Here is a 22,677-nt window from a genome sequence, read left to right on the forward strand (position 1 = left end):
CATGACAACTATGTAGTCAAACTCTCTTCCCCAAACAGGGCTATGCTGTCAAGATTAACCCACCAGTTTTTCTTCACGTCTCCCAAATGCCCTATAATTGCTCCATCCCCCTGAAAAATCTCTGCCAGGTCAGGTCGGCCTTAAGAACTGGTTTGCAAACAACACTAAATTCTCATTAACTAGCAACCAACTCTCAACACATTTCCAAACTAGATGGTTTCTAGAGACGTAAACACGTCTCCGCATAGGAACAAAACATCCTCCTCTCCTGCAGCTCACTGAATGCACAGGGCGCTTCCCCGTGCACCTTGTCAGGGGCTGTTTTCTCTTCCAGGAAATCCCTTCTCTGCCTCTTGTCTTTGATGAGTTCCTATTTCTTCCCACGCTAAGCTCAAACTTCACCTCCTCAGAGAGATTTCTTTGTTCTTCCCAGGTGGATTTCAAGGTTTCCTCATCCATACTATAGCTCCATTGCCGTTAGCACAAATGTGCCCTTTTGCAGCATTCGCATCACAGGGTTCTAATGATCTATTTACTCCCCACATTAGACCCTGAGCACTTCGAGTGACTGTATTCTATTTTCTCTTTGTTTTCCCAGGACCTGGCATATAGCAGACCCTAAGAAAGTAAATAGTACAGAAACGAAAAAGTGAAACAGAAATTATAAAGACTCTAGTAAAAAACAAAGAGTATAGGTATTGAAAGTGTGGTGTGATCAATGAAAACTGGAAAATCTGGGGAGGACTTCGGGAAGGGGTGAAGTAAACTTTTAGTGACTGAAGGAACACAGGAATTTAGATCATTACTACTGGGCTTCTCATGTTTCAATTTAATTTGAAATGACTTTAAAGTGAAAAAATTTAGTCAATATAAAAAGTGCTCAAATGCTCATCCAGAAAATAAATTGAATATTCCTAACTACAGAAATCTCTAAGAGTGGGGCAAATATTACTGGTTTTCAAATGTTTTATTTTGTATACACTTATTTTGCAATGAGTCTTGAGCTGGATGCCAATAGAGAGAAAACTAGGTCAGGAGGGAGGAGGGAATGCAGGGCTCAGGACATTTCCAGTATAGCACGGCCTCCCTAACTCGTAGTAACTCCCAAGTCTCTTTCAGGGAACCCTTGAGGCTTTGAATCCTAGTTTCAAAAAACCTTTGGAATTGACAATGATCTTATTTATACGATAAATAACATGTTTACTTGATAATCTGGAAGAATTTTTTTTTTTTTTTTTTTTTGCGGTACGCAGGCCTCTCACTGCTGTGGCCTCTCCCATTGCGGAGCACAGGCTCCGGACGCGCAGGCTCAGTGGCCATGGCTCACGGGCCCAGCCGCTCCGCGGCATGTGGGATCTTCCTGGACCTGGGGCACAAACCCGTGTCCCCTGCATCGGCAGGCAGACTCTCAACCACTGCGCCACCAGGGAAGCCCTGGAAGAATTTTTTAAAAATTGGAAAGCTATCAATTCAAAGAAAACAAATACATATGGAACATTAATCACTTATTCAGTAGACAAATATATACTGAATGTATTCTATCTTCCAGATCCAGTGTTATACACTTTTGATCAAATATACACCTATAACATTAAAAATAAGAAACCCATAAATCTGTGTAATATAGCATATTATTTAAACATATTTCGGATCTGTATGAGAGTAAAATGGGATGAGGAAGCTGAGAAAAAGGGGATATGGTGTGGTTTAGAGAAAAGTAATCAATAACAAAAGGTGATGAACAAAATGAAACATAGGAACAAGGAGAAAAAAAAAAAGATAGCTGCAAATATATTTATGAAGACATAATGGGGATCTGGACCACATTATCTCCATCCCAGGGCCCTGAGCTCTCCACAGACAAGATGGTGCCTCCCTCCTCCTTTGCTCTTTTCTATATACTTTTTCAGTGACCTGATCTTGCTTTAATACTTCAACTAAGAACACGGGTAGTAACACTCAAGCCATCATCTCCCACCCCCTTTCCACCCTATGTAGACTATCTAGTCCATATATCCAAAACTTAATTTACCTCTTCCATTCTACCCGTCTTTCCCACATATATAAAGTGAAAATTTCTGTTTTGGGGCCTGGAACTTTTTGCTTTATCCTCCATAGCAAACCTCTCACAATACTTGCTGGCATTAACATTTTTTTAAAGTACCTATTTTTCTCTCCATTTCCAGTGTCTTGACCTCAGGACTGGAAACCATCTCTCGCCCATTACACTACACAAGTTTCACATCTGTTTCTTCATTTCCCATCCTAATTATGCTATAATCAATTAAAAAGTCCTTAATCTACTGATTCAGGTATGACATTAGCCACCTCCAGAACTACTACTGATTCCTACTAGCTGATCCCATCCTACCTGTAAAACTAACTTTTGCTATTTAACAAACTTGGGGAGACTTCATTTGGCTCCGCCACTGTTATCATCAATTCAAGGTTTGTGGCAATGCTCCGAGTAAATAATGTCTGTTTGCTCATTTATTTAGCCAAAATTCTTTTTTTTTAACATCTTTATTGGAGAATAATTGCTTTACAAACTTGTGTTAGTTTCTGCTGTATAACAAAGTGAATCAGCTATACGCATACATATATCCCCATATCCCCTCCCTCTTGCATCTCCCTCCCACCCTCCCTATGCCACCCCTCTAGGTGGTCACAAAGCACCGAGCTGATCTCCCTGTGCTATGCGGCTGCTTCCCACTAGCCATCCATTTTACATTTGGTACTGTATATGTCAATGTTACTCTCTCACTTAGTCCCAGCTTACCCTTCCCCGTCCCCATGTCCTCAAGTCCATTCTCTACGTCTACATCTTTATTCCTGTCCTGACCCTAGGTTCATCAGAAGCATGCTTTTTTTTTTTAGATTCCATATATCTGTTAGCATACAGTATTTGTTTTTCTCTTTCTGACTTATTTCACCCTGTATGACAGACACTAGGTCCATCCACCTCACTACAAATAACTCAATTTTGTTTCTTTTTATGGCCAAGTAATATTCCATTGTATACATGTGTCACATCTTCTTTGTCCATTCATCTGTTGATGGACACTTAGGTTACTTCCATGTCCTGGCTATCGTAAATAGAGCTGCAATGAACTTTGTGGTACATGACTCTTTTTGATTATGATTTTCTCAGGGTATATGCCCGGTAGTGGGATTGCTGGGTCATATGGTAGTTCTACTTTTAGTTAAGGAACCTCCATACTGTTCTCCATAGTGGCTGTATCAATTTACATTCCCACCAACAGTGCAAGAGGGTTTCCTTTCCTCCACACCCTCTCCAGCATTTATGGCTTGTAGATGTTTTGATGATTGCCATTCTGACTGGTGTGAGGTGATACCTCATTGCAGTTTTGATTTTCATCTCTCTAATGATTAGAGATGCTGAGCATCTTTTCATGTATTTGTTGGCAATCTGTATGCCTTCTTTGGAGAAATGTCTATTTAGGTCTTCCGCCCATTATTGGATTGGGTTGTTTGTTTTTTTGATATGGAGCTGCATGAGCTGCTTGTACATTTTGGAGATTAATCCTTTGTCTGCTGCTTTGTTTGCACATATTTTCTCTCATTCTGAGGGTTGTCTTTTCATCTTGTTTATGATTTCCTTTGATGTGCAAAAGCTTTTAAGTTTCATTAGGTCCCATTTGTTTATTTTTGTTTTTATTTCCATTTCTCTAGGAGGTGGGTCAAAAAGGATCTTGCTGTGATGTCATAAACTGTTATACTTATGTTTTCCTCTAAGAGTTTTATAGTGTCTGGCCTTACATTTAGGTCTTTAATCCATTTTGAGTTTATTTTGGGGTATGGTGTTAGGGAGTGTTCTAATTTCATTCTTTTACATGTAGCTGTCCAGTTTTCCCAGCACCACTTATTGAAGAGGCTGTCTTTTCTCCATTGTATATTCTTGCCTCCTTTATCAAACATAAGGTTTATCTCATGTGCATGGGTTTATCTCTGAGCTTTCTATCTTGTTCCATTGATCTATCTTTCTGTTTTTGTGCCACTACCATACTGTCTTGATTACTGTAGCTTTGTAGTATAGTCTGAACTCAGGGAGCCTGATTCCTCCAGCTCCATTTTTCTTTCTCAATATTGCTTTGGCTATTCGGGGTCTTTTGTGTTTCCATGCAAATTGTGAATTTTTGTTCTAGTTCTGTGAAAAATGCCATTGGTAGTTTGACAGGGGTTGCATTGAATCAGTAGATTGCTTTGGGTAGTATAATCATTTTCACAATGCTGATTCTTACAATCCAAGAACATGGTATTCTCTCCATCTATCTGTATCATCTTTAATTTCTTTCATCAGTGTCTTATAGATTTCTGCATACAGGTCTTTTGTCTCCTTAGGTAGGTTTATTCCTAGGTATTTTATTCTTTTCATTGCAGTGGTATATGGGAGTGTTTCCTTAATTTCTCTTTCAGATTTTTCATCATTAGTGTATAGGAATGCAAGAGATTTCTTTGCATTAATTTTGTGTCCTGCTACTCTACCAAATTCATTGATTAGCTCTGATAGTTTGTATGTTATTTGCTGCTTTTCCCTTGTTGCTTTCAATACTTTTTCTTCGTATTTAATTTTTGATAGGCATTAATATGTGTCTTGGTGTGTTTCTCTTTGGGTTTGTCCTGTATGGTACTCTGTTTCCTGGACTTGATTGACTATTTCCTTTCCCATGTTAGGGAAGTTTTCAACTATAATCTCTTCAAATATTTTCTCAACCCCCTTTTTTTCTCTTCTTCTGGGATCGCTATAATTCGAATGTTGGTTCATTTAATGTTGTCCCAGAGGTCTCTTGAGACTGTCCTCAATTATTTTCATTGTTTTTTCTTTTCTGCTTCCTGGCAGTTATTTCCACCGTTTTATCTTCCAGCTCACTTATCTGTTCTTCTACCTCAGTTATTCTGCTATTGGTTCCTTCTAGATTATTTTTAATTTCAGTAAGTGTGTTGTTTATCACTGTTCACTCTTAGTTCTCCTAGACCCTTGTTAACTATTTCTTGTACTTTCTCCAAACTGTTTCTCATATTTTGGATCAACTTTACTAACATTACTCTGAACTCTTTTTCAGATAGGTTGCCTATTTCATCTTCATTTATTTGGTCTTGTAGGTTTTTACCTTGCTCCTTCATCTGTAACATATTTTTCCGTGGTTTCGTCTTTTTTTTTGGTTTGTTTCCTCTTTTTGATAGGTGGTGCTGTATTCCTGTCTTACTGGTTGTTTGGCCTGAGATGTCCAGCATTGGAGTTTGCAGGCAGTTGGATATATCCAGGTCTTGGTGCTGAGATGAGGACCTCCGGGAGGCCTTACTCCGATTAATATTCCCTGGGGTCTGAGGTTCTCTGTTAGTCCAGTGGTTTGGACTCAGAGCTTCCACCACAGCAGCTTGGTTCCGACCTCTGGTCTGAGACCCAACATCACTCAAGCTTTGTGGTGTGGTTAAAAAAAAAAAAAAAAAAAAAAAGGAAGAAAGAAAAAAAGGAGCAGTACAATATCAAAGAATAAAAAACAAAATAAAATTAGAATGATAAAAAATACATTAAGAGAAATAAAAGTATAATTGAAACAACCAGTTGCTGGGGGTTCCTCCCATCCCCTTAGGTGTCTGTGGTCTCCCACCAGTGCCTGGTAGGTGCCCTAGTTGTGAGGAGACGGAAATTCCGCATCCTTGTAGTAGGCCATCTTGACCCCGTCCCCCTATCTCTTTAAAATAAACTTCAAATTACACTTTTTCTATGAGATTTTCCCAACCTTTTGTATACCTATAAACTTCTAACATCTCCCCAAACTTTTATAGCACTTTATGTGCTTCATGTCTGTACTGGTTATTTTGGCTTGTAATCACATATAGTTCAGCTCCTTTATATTGTTAATATTTCAGCCAGCCTTTCCCAAAGGGACCTATGGCTCCTTACTGGGGTAAGTACACTGAGGAAAAGGAAACTGTCAAAGCTTTGAGGACTACTGGACACTGGTTCTGAAATGACACTAATTCCAGGAGACCAAAAGCACCACTGTGCTCTGACAGTCAGAGTAGGGGCTTGTGGAGGTCAGGTGATCAATGGGATTTTAGTTCAAGTTCATCCCACGGTGGGTCCAGTGGGTCCCTGAGCCCATCCTGTGGTTACTTCCCCAGCTCTGGAATGAAGAATGGGAACAGACTTACTTAGCCACTGGCTGAATCAGCACACATGTGCTTAGTAAGTAGTTGGTTGTTTCACCAAGAAGACTGCAATTTTGTAAAGAGAGCTTGCTAATGTTTTATAATATTATTTCAAAAGCAAGAACTTTGGAAAATACTTGCATTTTTCCAATTATTGACAAAACTACACCTCCTGGTAATCACTCTACAAAGGAGATGAAAGTCAAAGCCTGGATATTAACATCAAAGTTAGAGATTTTCTACTGAATTCAGAAGAGGCTCATAAGTCATCTTCAGCTCATTCTGGTTTTTGGATGATATTATTTACTATTTCCTTCCAAGGGTTCAAAAACTTGTGAGTTATGTTCTGTTCTTAACAGCCTGATAGCTATTCAACTATGTTCTCTTATTAATAGCGTTTTTGTTAGAGAATTAGGGCAAACAGTAAACTTTAAATTAGATTTCTCACCATACGTCAACATGTTGAGGATTTTCCTTCTGACAGTGAGGACAGAAATATGTCATTCTCTTATTCTCCCCTAAGCGACACACAGTTATTTTGCAGCAGCACTGACCACAATTAGGACGCCTGTAAACCTTATAGTGGTTAGAGACAGCAGATCCTGCTTTGTGGCACTAAAAACAAACAAACATTACAATGTTATCTACAAAATAGTATTGAAAGATATATCCTTCAAAGTCATTTCTAAAAATAATTTGTTAAAAATGTACATATGTTTATACATATGTCCTCATAACCTTTTCTTTCGAGAAAAAGGTATTGACAAGATTCAGCAACATTTGTCAAATAAGATTTGTGTGAAATAATTAAGTCATTATTTTATAACTTATTAGTATTCAAAATTGCTCTTTGCATGGCTTTACCCTCCTATCTAAATGGGATATAAAAGTTCTATAATTTACAATGTCTTTCATGCTTTTAAGGTTTTTATAATTAAACATAATTATGTGGTTATAAGAAAAAGACTAGATAGCTTTAAATCTGATTATTTTTAGAACACTGAAGCTGCTCACTTTGTTTCAACAGTCAAAAAATTTATCCCTAGGGAGAAACACTTAACAAGATCATCTTCTTTGTTGACCTCAAAAGGGACAGTTTTTTGTTTTTAATCTTACAGATTCACTGAAAAAGAAAAATTTAAATGCCATCTTAGCAGTGAACAGGTTCTGTTTTGGCATAAGTTCTATTTCAAAAGACACTGATACTCTCTGTCACAGTTTTAGTCTACTCATATACAGTTAAAGCTCCTACAAAGAGAATGTTAGGGATTTACATCAGCAGTGTGAAAATTTAAAAGCCCAGAAATATGGTGGATCATATTACAAGCTGAAAATTACAGGAACAACTCATATTAATTTAAACAAAGTACTGAAATGCTCATCTTAATCTGAGCAGAAAATGGATAGGTATCTGTAATCATCTTTCCCTAGAATAAGTGAGCATATGTAATACTAAAATAGCCATCGATACTCAGGACAGGTATGTAAAGCAAGAGGCTCATTAACACTTTAGGCCAATTAATGAAGAAGCCTACAATACCTGACTTTCTAACAGTAGTAAAAACAAACATTTTGAATACAGGAAATGGACCGTAGAGAAAAAAGGACATAGTTATGATACTTCGTTTAAAGACAAAATGTGTTTACTTAACTCTATATATGCATATATATGTATATATACAACTTTAAAAATTTACAGTTTAGTGAGGACTTATTCTCAAAACAGTCTCTGTGGTAGATAGAGAAGTATTATTATCCCATTTTACAGATAAAGAAACTAAATCTAAATTAAGTTACCTAAATAATATTAACCACACTGATGGTAAGTGGCAAAATCTGATTGAACTGAAGTCTATATTTATCCCAAAGTACTGAATCTCTCTCTAGGCTACCTATATATTACTTTTATATATCCAAAATTAGAACAAGAGTCTAAGTAAGTAAAATGCTAACGTAGCTGTCCCCCAACTTAGTGTAAAGATAATTTAATATAATTAGAGTTAGACAAGTTTGGACCGACCTGTGACCTAAAATTTCAAGGTGTTAATTATGCCCATAACGTGTCACTCTCCCCTATTGCACCTCTATGCTCTTACCACTAGATGGCTACATACAGCCTTGACATTTCTGGTGCAATCAAAGGGAAATAACTGACATTTTACATAGTTGAAAAATTTTTGCTCTTACCCTGTAAAAAAGAAGGCTGAAATAACGTATCATTTTCACAAGGTGATGTGTCTGTTCATCTGTTAACTGACAAACCTTAAAATAGAAAAACAACTCAGGAGAGTTTCATAATTTGTTCATTATTGTAGAAAAACAATACCACTTGCCAGTTCTACCTAAGAGTACTTGAAATAGATTCGAAATATATGCATCTCTTCTAAAACTCATATATCTACTCAGTGTTAACAGTGTATATTTTTAAGTGATGGTACTACAGATAAAAAATACCATCCATTCTCAAACTTATTTACAAAACAGAAATAGACCCACAGACATAGAAAACAAACTTATGGTTACCAAAGGGGCTAGCTGGGGGTGGGGTGGGAGATAAATTAGGACTTTGGGATTAATGGATACACACGACTACATAGAAAATAGATAAACAACAAGGACCTAACTGTATAGCATGGGGAACTATACTCAGTATCTTTATTTTTTTTAAGATTTATATTTTTTTGATGTGGACCATTTTTATAGTCTTCATTGAATTTTTTACAATATTGCTTCTGTTTGATGTTTTGGTTTTTTGGCCGCGAGGCATGTGGGATCTTAGCTCTCTGACCAGGGATCAAACCCACACCCCCTGCGTTGGAAGGCAAAGTCTTAACCACTGGACCGCCAGGGAAGTCCCCTCAGTATTTTTTAATAACCTATAATGGAAAAGATTTGGAAAAATACATATATGTATATAACTGAATCACTCTGCTGTACAGTTGAAACTAACACAACATTGCCAATTAACTATACCTCAATTTTAGAAAAATTCAAAAAAAGAAAAATACCATTCTTATAAACTTCAATTCTAAATTCAAATATTTATTGAATATCTATTCTGTACTGGACATCTTCAAAGTCCCAGCATTGCCTATCATCCACCTTGAAAAGTCTTGCAGGAGAAAAAGGAAAAAAAAAAAAAAAAAAAGACCAGAAAGAAGGGACAAACAGGTACAGGAGTAGATGGTCACCAAGGTCACTGTCAAGCTTTAAAAAGATACGAATTTATAGACATGCTTTAATATTAAAGTACATGTTAACACATGGAAGAACTCAGAAACAGACCTTGCTGAAGAATTTTTTTGTGACACAGCCTAGCATAAACCTCAGGGTCACCCTTTGCAGAATTCATGATCGTTGGGCACATGTAGTTTCAATAGTCATTCCAGAAGAAATTCTAAAGACCCACCTTTGTTGTGTGTATATGAATACATATGTATATCTTTATACAACAGAAACAAATTTATCAGTGCCTATAAAATCTAAAACCATCTAATCAACATAATCCTTCTAAAAGTATTCTTTTTTCATTTATTTAAGGTTTAAAACATATGTACTTCTCAAATTCATTTATTTCTTACCACATCTTATGTACTACGTTCAGTCACATCTTAAACGGCTAGTTACACTTTTTCAATCATTGTGCGTGTGCTTTTAGGGGGCTAATAGCTAAGCTTCAGAAATATTAATTTTTAACCCCCTCACACATTATGGCCAAACGATCTTTACTAGATGAACGGCCGGCTGGATGTACTGATAAAAAGTAAATTGTCAGTTTATCAAAGATAACAACAATGTTCTGGTCAACAACACTCTGGGTACTTTTTTCAAAAACATTTTCCATAGAGTTCTAGATGATTTTAAAAAGCTCATAAGCTCATTAGTGTTAGAATTCTGTTTCATCATTCCCATATTATAGAAATTTGTCAAGCTTGTTCCAAGTGTCAAAAAACAGAACCAAGTCTACAACAATTATTAACTGGTTTCTTTGAAAACTTATTTCCTACTGATCTGAATTTTATAAAAACTCTCTGGGAAGCAATTGCACAAAATAAATAGGTACCTTGGGAATCATGTAAAAGATGGTTTAGTTAATAGAGACTATTTGGGTCTGGATAAAAGCCCTAATGTAGCTTTCTTCCCTGGAAACTAAAATATATGTATCCTTCCACCTGGGTTTGAGTTCTAACCGCTCTGACCTTCTTACAACTTGGCCCTATTAATCACCGTTCCGTTTTTTTTTTTTTTTTTACAATTTTAACCTCTCCCTCTCGGCCAGTTTTTTTTTTTTTTTTCCCAACATATAAATAAGTTCATGTCACTCTAGTTGAAGAACAAGAAAAAAAAAAAAACCCTAAAAATCCAGTTCTTGTCCCAACTTCTCCATCCAGCAGTCTAATATTTTCCCTTCGCTCCAAGCTAAGCTATTTTAACAACCACTCTAAGTTTTGTTTCCGTTTCCTCACTAATCACTTATTCCTTATTCTCTGCTACGTGACTTCCATTCTTACCATTCCACCAAACCAGCATTTTCTAATGTCATGAATAGGTACAAATAGGAATATATGAGTGTGTGTAGAGTGTGAATTTAATATGCCAGAAAGTAAAAGAAAGTTGTGAGCTTAGCTCTTTCATACGTTCAACAAATATTTCTTTAATGCCTTCCAAATGCCAGACACTGTATTCTAGATACTTCGATACATCAATGAACCAAACAGACACCTTCCTCCTAAGGGACTGTGTTCTAGCAGAAGTCAGATCCTAAACAATATATATAACAAGTAAGTATCAGGTTATATTTGAAGGTGATCAGTGGTATGGAGAAAAATAAAAAGAAAGCAAGTTACGGAAGCCTGGGAGGAAGAAGTGGGTGGCAGGGATGCACACAGCAATTTTAAAAAGAGAGGCCAGAGTTGGCTTCACGGAGAAGCTGACGTGAGCAAAGACCCCAGAAGTCTGTCTGGGGAGAATGTGTTACTGCCATGCCGATTTAAATGTTCCACGTTGGTCCCTTCACAGTATTTAAAAATATAGAAATCATTTAAAAACTACTTAAAACCTACTTTAACAGCAGGATGAAGACCACTGTCAAAGAGAGCTTCATTTTTGATGATGTTTCCCACCCCGGGCAACACTTTCTGATCCATTAACACGTCACACAGCATCCGTCCTCTCTGCTTTTTCACTTCACTTTCTGCTCTTGAGAAACTAAAGTTAGGTGAACATACGTCTAATTCTTCCATCATTCTTATTCTCTGTTGGCTTTCTGCTGAGTTTCTATAGAAAGGAATAGAAAACACATTAATCATGTGCCTGGTTACAATTCACAAAGTGTCATTTAAAATGACCTTTGAGGGCTTCCCTGGTGGCGCAGTGGTTGAGAGTCCGCCTGCCGATGCAGGGGACACGGGTTCGTGCCCCGATCCCGGAAGATCCCACATGCCGCGGAGCGGCTGGGCCCGCGAGCCATGGCCGCGGAGCCTGTGTGTCCGGAGCCTGTGCTCCGCAACGGGAGAGGCCACAGCAGTGAGAGGCCCGCGTACAGCAAAAAAAAATAATAATAAATAAAATAAAATAAAATGACCTTTGATATAAACATAAACACTTTATGTTAACCAGCTTGTAAGAGTTACATAGCCAAACAATGACGACCCTAACAAAACATGTTATTTGAAGAATCTTTTAAAATGATGTTTTATCAGTTATAAACTACTTTAAAATTTTTTGTTTATTTATTTTCACATGTGACATCCCAAACCCAACTGCAGAGCCAACCTGGCAGTTTTGCAGCTGAAGCAATTTTTAATTCAATCTTTTACCTGATTTCTACTGATGAGTCAAAGAAACAAATCAGATCTTTGGAGAGCTGTACTTCAAACACAGGGGAAAGTCCATTTTTATTTTTAGACTTAACTGGATTAATCACGAGGGAGCCTTTCATTCCAAAATGAATCCTAGAACAAAAGCAAACCCATCTTTGAGCGGCAGTAAGTATATCATGCATGAAATTTTTGTTCCTTCACTTTTTGGAATATAAGCAAAGAAATGTTAGTCACAATAGACACTTCAAGGGCACAAAATGATAGTTAATATCATATTTTTGTTAATGGCTTTGTATCCTTATAAAACTAGATATGGCAATCATTCTTTCAACTCACAAAGAAAATAAGTTCCTAGAGAAATAATAAGGCCCTGACAGTAAGCCCAAGAAAACACACCCCTGTTCTCTTTTCTTGTCAGATGAGGTATCTTTTATTCACGCAACAGTCTACTGTCTCTCAGCTTTTTCTCTGATTCAAAGGCTTGGGGTGAGATAAGGCTAAATTTAAATCGCCTATAGTTGGTGTTTTTATGAATTCTACAAAGCCACCAACATTCACATTCCTTATTTCTAGCCACAGTAGATTGGAAATGTCTACCTATTCCAAAATGAGATCTACAATTCAAGACACTTACTCTTTTCTACCCCCCCTGCTTTGGGATAACACAGTGAAACAAATTTTTGCAAAATCTTTCACATTAAAAGAAAAGAGAACAAGTCAAATGCTATTGTCTTCCATTCTTTTAGTTTCCTTCTACCTTTGTATGTATTGGGAAGAGGGGATTTATAAATATTTACAGTTAACTTGAAAGCCACAATGCAGTGATGAAAAATTCATAGACTTTCAGTTTTTATAGGATTGATTAGCATGTCCAGTTAAAAAAAAAGAAAAAAGAAAGTGGTTTTACAAGACTTCTGATGATGAAGATCAGAAATGACTCTCAAGATGAAATATTGTTTTCTGCCTTTCAAACCCTTCTCCTTGTAGTTTGTTGAGTTAATAAATATGGCTCTTTTGGCAGCAAATGTTACTGCTCTGTGCTTCTAATTCCAAAGCACCATGTTATAATATTGTACAAGGTTAACCAGTCTAACTTTAAAGATGTGGGTTTTAAACTCTGTGTGCCCTACTATCAATCATAAATGCATTTTACATGCCCCATAGTTCTTGACAGGAAAAATGTGTGCCTGTAAGTACTCCATAATTTAGCTTATGGAGGTTCAATGCCAGTGAAAGGTATACAACTGTCATGCCCAGAAGCCATCATACCTAAAATCTTTTCAGCTGCATGGCTCCTAAAGTGGATTCTAAATCACTTTCTATAATGAAACTGCATCTACATATAAAATCTCAAAGGTTAAGACCCAATTCAAATGCAGGAGTAGCCCCAGTAAGAACCCCAAATCAAATAAGTATGCCTTTTTTTGGTCTTATAAATCTATTCAGGGGGAAATGTGCATAAAAGTAACTTTTTTTTTTTTTTTTCTTTTTGCGGTATGCGGGCCTCTCACTGTTGTGGCCTCTCCCGTTGCGGAGCACAGGCTCCGGACGCGCAGGCCCAGCGGCCATGGCTCACGGGCTCAGCCGCTCCGCGGCATATGGGATCCTCCCAGACCGGGGCACGAACCCGTATCCCCTGCATCGGCAGGCGGACTCTTAACCACTGCGCCACCAGGGAGGCCCAAAAGTAACTATTTTTATAATAAATTTTATTTTAATGAATTTTTATGAAATAGAAAAATGTTATGATAACTGAGCCCCAATAAACCAATAAATTTTGTTTATTATTAAGTACCCTTTATCTTAAACTAAGAAAAACATATCAGTACCATGAAAATTTTCAAGGCACAGTAAATACCTGTACTGTTATAACAATTTTCATACTGATGTTTTATAAACTCGGACATATGCCCCTATTAACATTTGCATTCCAGAGTCAGATTTCCTTTCCGAGATTCCTCACTGTTATCAAGCCAGTTTAGGAAAATTTTATTAGATCCTTATTTCTATCTCTTGATCCTCTCAAGCTCCATCCACTCCCAATCCAACTGGTTACCTGAGACCATTCACTCTGCATAACATGACTGCCTGCCCACCGTGGGCTTTAGGCCCAACCGGGAGTGCTCTCTGTCCTTTCCTCTGACCCCATGCCTTTCACACAGCTGATTCAGGAATGGAAACCTGGATCAAGCTGGATTCATCGGCGTTTTCCTGAAGAATTTATCTGGGACACAGAGAGATCAGTTTCTCGTTAGGATTGGGAGATCTATCATGGGAGCTGTCTAGGGTAATGTGTCCTGACATGGGCACCAGAAAAGCCGAGAGAGGCCTGTCTGCAGAGACACAGATGTAGATTTCAGCGGGGAACAGAATCAAGAAATGCAGAGAGTCCTCATGGCATTTAGTCTTTGCTTCCAGTTCTACCTGAAGCCTGACTGCATTATCTTCCGGTATCAAAAGACACCCATTTTCTTATAATAAATAATTACTAAGCTTGTTTAAGTTGGGCTTCTGTCGCTTGCAACCAAAATTCTAATATAAAAATTATGTTCAAACTAAAAATTGAAGTGATAGTAAGAAAATTCCTCTAGTTCGAAATAACTGCCTAAAACAAATCAATAAATAAGACCCAATACTATTTTAACCACCAGCCACATTCTTCCTGGTTATCACTAGCAGAATAATCTGAACATCCTTAACCAAACACAAATAGCATCAACAAGAGTACTGTCACAGGTTCAGATAAATGACAACTACACAGGCAGAAGAGGCAGTTGCTTATGAAAATTATCAAGTGGTCAAAAGTGTCATATGGATACTAGCGTGTAAAATAGCTGAATATAAAGATTGTAAAACTTATGCTGGGAATTCAAAGAAAGAGGTTATAAAAAGAAAGATATCGTCTTAACTATGTTGAAAAGGTAAAAGGGAGTTCTGCTTCTACTTAGGATATAGAAGCTAAAAGTGAGTATGGATCCTACCCTAACAAGGAGAGAAAAATCACAGTATTTATAAAATCCTAAATTTTCTTGAGCCCATCAGAGACAGGACATTGCAGGCAGCCAGGTGAAATAAATTCCAAAGAGTGATAAGCCCCTCTGTGGAAAGACAGACACACAAAGTATTCCATCTGGGGAAGTGTATGGGAGAAAGAGACAGCTACTGTAGAAATGGATAAGAAGAAAACAGCTAATATTTTCAACAAACTTTTAAATAGTGTGGCTAGTCTGACGATTTAGAATCTCTGGAGCCCCAGACACAAGGAGAGTGTGCCCTCACTTGTAAGCTCTTTCCCACAGGCACCCACAAGTTAGCTGCCCACAGGTAAGATGTGAGTCATGGCAGGGGACCTGAAAGAGCCACCCTTGGTGACATGGGACCTGCCTGCATGAAACCCTGTCTCCTTGCTTCTTGAACATGCCTCTTACATAAAGCAGAAGTCTTAGAAAGTTTTAAGATGCTCTAGCCAATAGAGAGGTACAAACAAAAAGCTGTCTGTCCCTGAAGGAGTAACAGGAAACTACCTGCAGGCAGAGGAAGTCTTGTGTAACAAGGATAAGCAAGTAGTCTGCCACTGCAGAGGGAAGGAAACCCTTCTGCCTCCAGGCCCAGGCCAAGTGCACTGCTGTTAAGAACGGAAGCAAAAGCCATCTGCCTCTAGGCATGAGGCAGGGAATCAACTTTGGTGCAGACTGGTGCAGTGATACTCAAGGCACCAGTCCCAGGGGAGAGAGCAAGGAAACTCTCTGACCTAAGGCCACCCACACAGCGAAGGAAGCACGGCTGCCTTAGGGAGGAGAGGGGCTGCAGCCCTGAGGCCCACATGTTCAGGGCCTGCCCAAAATTAAAGCTGCTCTGGAAGAAACAAGAACCTCTGTTTCCCTATCATGAACCTCTCACTGAGTAACAGGCAACAGCAGTCTGCCCCCGGGGGGCTGGGGGACCTGAGTGTGGAGAGACTCCCTAAGGACAGGAATATGCAGGGTAGGTAGTCAGTAGGCAGCTAAAAAAATGATGATACGTCCATAGACTAGAACACTTTGTGCACATTGAAAATATTAATGTACATTTTGACATTGACCAATGCAATAAGCATGTTATGTAAAAAGGGAAAAATATAAATTAAAATTCCTGTTTATATAAAAATCATAACATGCAATATCATATTATAATTCATGCATATGTAATATAAACTATATATGGTATATATACAATTTATATTTTATCTATGATATTTACAAAAACTGTTGAGTGTTTTCTTTTTAACAGTAGTAATTATGGGTGGTATTTACTTTTTCCTTTAGATATTTTGGAACTATCTTAAGGTTTTACAATTGGCTTATATATTACTTTAAAATATGGGAAAAACTGCAATAAGATGATGTGTACTGTGAAAAGAAGCAAGAAAAGGAAAGCGGCAGAACTAGTGACCCGACCCTGTAGGCTGTCGGGTGCAGAAGGGAACGTAAATGACTGCGGTAAAGATTTCTATATTTTCTCCAGTTACACATGAAAGCATTATGGTAATTGAAATACAAGATAAAAGCTACTATTTAAAAAATTAAAAATATGTATTTTTCTACCTGTAGATTACTTTAATGGTCAGTTTTCTTAAATTGCAAGTGACAGAGACCCAGCTCAAAAAGTGTAGGCATTGGGCTTCCCTGGTGGCACAGCGGTTGAGAGTCCGCCTGCCGATGCAGGGGACACGGGTTCGTGCCCGAGTCCGGGAAGATCCCACATGCCATGGAGCAGCTAGGCCCATGAGCCAAGGCTGCTGAGCCTGCGTGTCCGGAGCCTGTGCTCCGCAACGGGAGAGGCCACAACAGTGAGAGGCCCGCGTACAGCAAAAACAAAAACAAAAACAAAACAAAATCCATGAGCCAGTAAAGCAATTTTACCCCAATAAAGACTTTAAAAAAAAAAAAAAGTGTAGGCATTAAGGGATATATGGTGGCTTACGGAGTCTCAGGAAGGCTGAAGAATCACACCGCAGGCAAGGCGAGAAGGTGGATGGATCTTAGCAACAGAGGGAATTAGGGGCTCAAATGCCTCTGGGATTCTCTCTGCTTTATGGAGGCTGGCTGTATTTTCCATCACCTTGTCTTTCTGGACAAGCCAATGGCCACCTACAAGTCTTACGGCCTCACAGCCCCAGCTTTCCTCCATCACGAGAGCCTAATCCATCTCAGCTCCAGCTGAGAAAGTTCACGAAAGAACTTGGGCTGACCCAATCGACTACGTGGGAGAGAAAGTTAAGTAAGATTATGCTAAATTCAACTTGAATTCTTTGGTTATTGGGACCAGATGATCAGTTTCCAGAGGAAATGCTGTCCCCAAAATATAAGTGGGCACTTGGACAAACAGTAGGTATTCACTACTCTGAAGTATAATATTTCATTTGGAGTCCTTATCACACTCCAACTTTTCCTAACATGTTAGGTGACAGATTACAAAACTATGTTTAAGCTCTAAAACCCTCTTATAAGTAGCGTATCATGGATTCCTTAAAGACTTTTCAGCAAACCAGAAAGAACTGTCACCTTATCTCTTGCATTTCTCTTTAGAGGATCATATCACTCAAGCTCTAATAAATTACAAAATTGATTATGTATAATGTTTCACTAAAATGGCAAAGCCTCCAAAATATTTCAGATACAGTTTCTGGTCTCTGAGTATGCATGTAATTGCAAACAATTGGAGTCACATAAACCATAAGTTGGAAATACCAAAGTGTTTTAGAAAAGATATTCATTAAAAAAAAAAATATATATATATATATATATATATATATATATATATATATATATAAGTTCACGATATAAGCTGCGTTCCTTTTGATTGAAAATAGCAGACTGTAGGATGGGCACGTCTGGGTGAACAGAGTTACAAATAACGTAGTACAGGCAATACATGCACTCACGGTTAATAGAGATTCTATTCGGTAGTGGGATTGTGAAGGTATAAATTTATTCTTGTTTGTTCATTGTTTCTCAGTTTGCTCTAATGAGTATTTGATACATATTTAACAAAAAATTAAACATGACTCTTTTTTGTTTGTTACAGATGAAGAGCTTCTGTAAAGTGTTCAGAAAGAGTATAGGTGTCAATCACCCCTAACGCCACATCTGCGCTCCTAAAATAAACTCATATCAAATCATTTTTATTGTTTTCTGGCACTATTTCGAGCACTTTGATACATCTTTTAGTAACAGAAATAGTCACTGTCTAATTTGTATCTTTCTGAAGTGTGGATTTTACATGGCAGATTCTCTTCCAGAGGGCTAGGCCTGTATTCTACTTTCATAACAAATGAATCCCAGGAAGATTCATGGCCTGGCCTATAAGATGTACTAAATCCATGGGCAATTTTAGTTGTGAGAAGCTGCCTATTGAGGGAGAACTGTGATCATTAAGCATGTTTCCTACTATCGGCTTTCTAAAGAGCAGACCAGCTTGGTGGGGAGGAAACAGAGGTCAGAAATGAAGACTACATTTCTATCTCACGCTCACAGACCTGCAGCCTTACACAGGACCCCATTTCTCTGACACTGTCATCCATCCTCCCAAGAAGTGTAGGTTAGGAGAGCATTTTCGTAACTTATGTTAAATTGTGAAAGGGAATACAGGTGATTTTAGGTTGCTCACTTCATATTCAAACAGCTGATCTGCCAATGACCTTGAACTGTTACATCATATAGCAGTCAAGGCCGCAGGAATCGCAATGGTCCCCATCCATGTACTGAGACACGTACTCGCCAGGGATGGTACTAGTTACTTAGTTTGAGGAAACAGCTGCCCTTGTTTAGAATTTCATGGAACACTTGCTGACAGCTCTGCACCGAGAAATGATTCCCCCCTTACCAGTCTGGTGGAGAATACTTGATAAAAACCTCCCTCTCGTGCTATAGAAATAAATCTGCACCTCACAACAGAGAATCAATAACATATCAATGTTTTCAACTATCTTACATGGATCCCATTGTGTCCTACTCTGTCTGGAGCAAAGAATTTTCAATCACATCAATCAATCTATTACCACAATAATGTAGCCTGCAGTAGATCACTGCTGCATGAACCTGGAGGCGTGAGCTGATGTTATCAATTCCAGGCTGAGAGAAACCATGAAGGGACAACGCTGTCCAAGGACAGCAGCTGCTGACAATGAAGAGACCACGTCAAAGGAAAAGCAATCACGTAATGTCTGAAGTACTCTAAACATGCAATAGATGAGATGCAATAAATAACAATCATAGAGTCATATTATCTCTTTGCAACCATTATTCACCTTCACTTAGAAGCATGGGGTCCAGTAACAACTTTTAAGAAGGTGAAAACTGTTTAATATCTTAATATTAATATCTTAATATCTTAAACGTTAAAAAAGGTTTAAATTTACAGTTTGCAACAGATTAGGCTAAACTCCGAGAAGACAGATTTGAGAGACATATTAATCCACAGGCCTTTTTTGGTATGTTTTGCAAAAATTAGATAGGTGATTACATACTTTTTGACATTTTTATCATTAAGTCAACCAATGTGTTTTCAATGAATTTCCGTAAGCACTGTGAAACAGCAGGGAACCGGTTACTTCTGTGGAAACTTTTGAAATCTATAAATAAGTTTCCATTTCCGTACAAGCCTTCAGAGAAAGAAGGAAGAGAGAAAAACGTAAAAATCCAGAGACATTCAAACCAAATGAGGAGCTGTCATAAATATAAAGAGAATAATGTCGCTAAATGCAATAAATATTTGGTGGAAATGAGAGGGAAAAGAGCATCCTGGGGAGTTTGAGGAGGGGCAAAACAGAGCTGGAATGCTCTAATATCCCTTGGGAAGCCCTGCCAGACTGTCATCTTTTTTTAAAAAGAAATAAATTGACTAACCCTTCAAGGAACAATGACGTCACAATTTATTCTTCTTCTGCTTATTGCTTTCCATGATAGAATCTCAACCTCTTGTATTAGAGCTCTCTTAAAAATGGAGTACTTTCTATGTATTTAAATGTGACATGCAGCAAACTGCAAGAAAAGCCTTCTACACATCTCTAAACATAGAGAGATAAGACGTACTGTACAGATTTACCTTACCGTAAAGCTTTTGGCCCAAAGTACATAAAGAGCTCCTTCCCCAGAGTTTCCACGCCACTGTAAATGTGTCCATTAAACAGCCTCAAGAAATTCTGGCTGGAATCTTTATTATTATTCAGTGCAGCAGCCTAGGAGAAAATACATACACATATGTAAACACACACAAACTCGAAACAAAAATCATAATTTAATTCTTAATGTTTTTATATTACTTCATGCCCAGGTACATCCAGTGAGAATAATCTCCAACAAGTCAAATAATGTAATCAGCCATTTACATACATTTTGTCAAATTACTAGGCAGTCATTTAAAAAGAGAGAGGCCAAATAAAAATTAAGTGGAAAAAAAGTCATTGGCACACAATCAAAATGAACTTCTTCCAGGACCACATTGCTCCGTGCATATGAAAAGCACAGAAAAATGATGTGAATGTTTTAAAGCTAAAAACTAGGGCACAGAGTCTTTCATTTCCAACGTGCAGCCAAGGTCCTCGGAAGAGCATTCAGATACAAACAGCTAAAAATGGTGGATAAGATATGAAAACAAGACATTTTGACTCGTAAGCCAGTAAGGAAGAATAAGAGGTCAAAAACCAAGTAAAAGTGAGAGAGAACCCCAAAGGTAAGAAGCCAGCTTTTATTAGAAAGGCATTTTACCAGACATAAGGAATGAGAGCTTCAATTTCATGGTCTTGTGGGATATGGGGGATCAGAGATAAAGCCTGGGGTTCCCCCAAGGAGGGGGATCTGATTTGAGGTCTTCTCCTCTCTCCCTCCCCAACTGCAGTGTTCAGAATAAAGGAAAAAGAAACCCACTACTCCTTCCCCCATCAGCATATGCAAAACCAAACAACATATTGTTAGAATTACAACATATGAACTGACCAGTATCAAGAAGATCAAGGAAATTACAAACATAAAATCTCAGTTCTTCTGTGGGTGAAGGAAAGGAATGGGTTGAGTTTAGATATCCCTTGAGAAGCCCTGCCAACCTATCTTTTTTTTTTAAAAGAAATCAATAGACTAGCCTTCCAAGTAACAATGACATAATGACATAGAAAATGATGACATAGATAATGCTCTTTTTCTTAAGCTGGGCAGTATGTATACTGGTATCATAAAACTATAAAAGTTTTAGATACTGTCTGTGAGCAAATCACAACTCTCCCTCCACTTATGTTAGGATGTTACCATTCAGTGACTCTCAGACTTTTGGTTTACAGACATCTGTCATCCTATATATTTAAGATGATATGTTCATTCTATTCTTTGACTAAAATGGTCCTTGTTAAAAAAAAAAAAAAGACAACTGTGGTATTTAGCTCAAAGGGATAAAGGGATAAGAGATGTTAAAAAGAAGAAAAAAAGATTGCAAATTGCTAGGGACTAAATCTTGTCCCCTCCAACACTCTTTACATTGAAATTCTTATCCCCATTGTGACTGTATTTGAAAATAGGGCCTTTAAGAGGTAATTAAGGTTTAATCGGGTCATAAGGGTGGGACCCTGATCCAACAGGATTAGTATCTTTATAAGAAGAGACACCAGAGAACACACTCTCTTCCTCCTGTATACTCAGAGGAAAGGCCATGTGAAAAGAAAGTGGTATCAGCAAACCAGGAAGAGAGCTTCACCAGAAACAACTGGCTGGAGCCCTGGTCTTAAACTTCTAACCTCCAGAACTGTAAGGAAATTAATTTCTGTTGTCTAAGCCACCCAGTCTGTGGTATTTTCTTATAGCAGCCCAAGCAGATGAAGGCATGAACAGACACTATTCTTCCACTAAATCCATTCACAGTTGTAATGGCTACAGCCAATGCCAAACTTTCCCAACTGCCTAAAGTTCAAAGAACTGGCTTCACATCTCTCCTCTGCAAAATAAGAACTGCGGAATCAATCACAGACTTAGACCAATGACGAATGCACAGGAGTAATTAATAGTGACAGCCTTGCAGTTCTGCACGAACCAAAAAACAAAAAACCAAAACAACCCCCCCCAAAAAAAACCTGTGGGAGATTCTAGCATCAGGAACTACAGACACGTGTCACCATGTCCTCAGAACATTCGCCTCTGATTTCTCTTCTCTTTCTTGGATGAACTCTAGTGCCAATTCACTGGACCACCAGGGAAGTCCCAGAATTCATTTTTTAATACTTGATGAAGTGCTTGGGTTTAAAATGACATGTTAGTATAACCTCTTCCTTGCTCACATGTATTGTGTCTCCCTCTCTCTGGTACTGGAATTTCCCCGCTGGAAAGAGGAATCATCTTGAAGTTTTCAACCTGCCAAACCCAGCACAGTGTTTTCACCAACCACTATGATGGGACTTAACAAACTGAATGATGATCTGTCTGTGACTTCTGTTTCTCCCTTATTTGTCCATAAACTCCTGGAGAAAAGTAACTCTGGTGTTTAATATCCCTGGGAACCTCACACAATGCCTGGGATTCAGGAAACATCTGTGGGATTAATCAGATCCCTCCTTCTTCCTCTCTTAAAACTGAGTGTGGCTTTAAAATACAGGGTTGCTGTCTTCCCCACCCATCATCCCCATCTTGCTTTACCAAGGTTTGCCAAGGTTTCTTGG

General features: G+C 38.1%; 1 protein-coding gene across 10 annotated transcripts in view; it reads right to left on the bottom strand.

Moving 5' to 3' along the window:
* The window catches only part of NEIL3 (nei like DNA glycosylase 3), a 476,723-nt gene that overhangs the window by 18,066 nt on the left and 435,980 nt on the right, over positions 1-22,677 (bottom strand). For 9 of the 10 annotated variants that reach the window (XM_060086009.1, XM_060086013.1, XM_060086012.1 and 6 more), the window contains 5 exons: positions 20,090-20,217; positions 11,997-12,131; positions 11,241-11,454; positions 8,365-8,439; positions 6,626-6,792 (listed from right to left, as the gene is read on the bottom strand). In XM_060086009.1, the coding sequence (XP_059941992.1) occupies positions 6,626-6,792; positions 8,365-8,439; positions 11,241-11,454; positions 11,997-12,131; positions 20,090-20,217 (719 nt within the window). Of the gene's footprint in view, positions 1-6,625; positions 6,793-8,364; positions 8,440-11,240; positions 11,455-11,996; positions 12,132-19,506; positions 19,642-20,089; positions 20,218-22,677 lie in introns of those variants that run through there. The other variant, XM_060086017.1, reaches the window with a different exon arrangement.

Source organism: Mesoplodon densirostris, chromosome 20 (assembly GCF_025265405.1).
Source record: "Mesoplodon densirostris isolate mMesDen1 chromosome 20, mMesDen1 primary haplotype, whole genome shotgun sequence".
Classification (NCBI taxonomy): domain Eukaryota; kingdom Metazoa; phylum Chordata; class Mammalia; order Artiodactyla; family Ziphiidae; genus Mesoplodon; species Mesoplodon densirostris.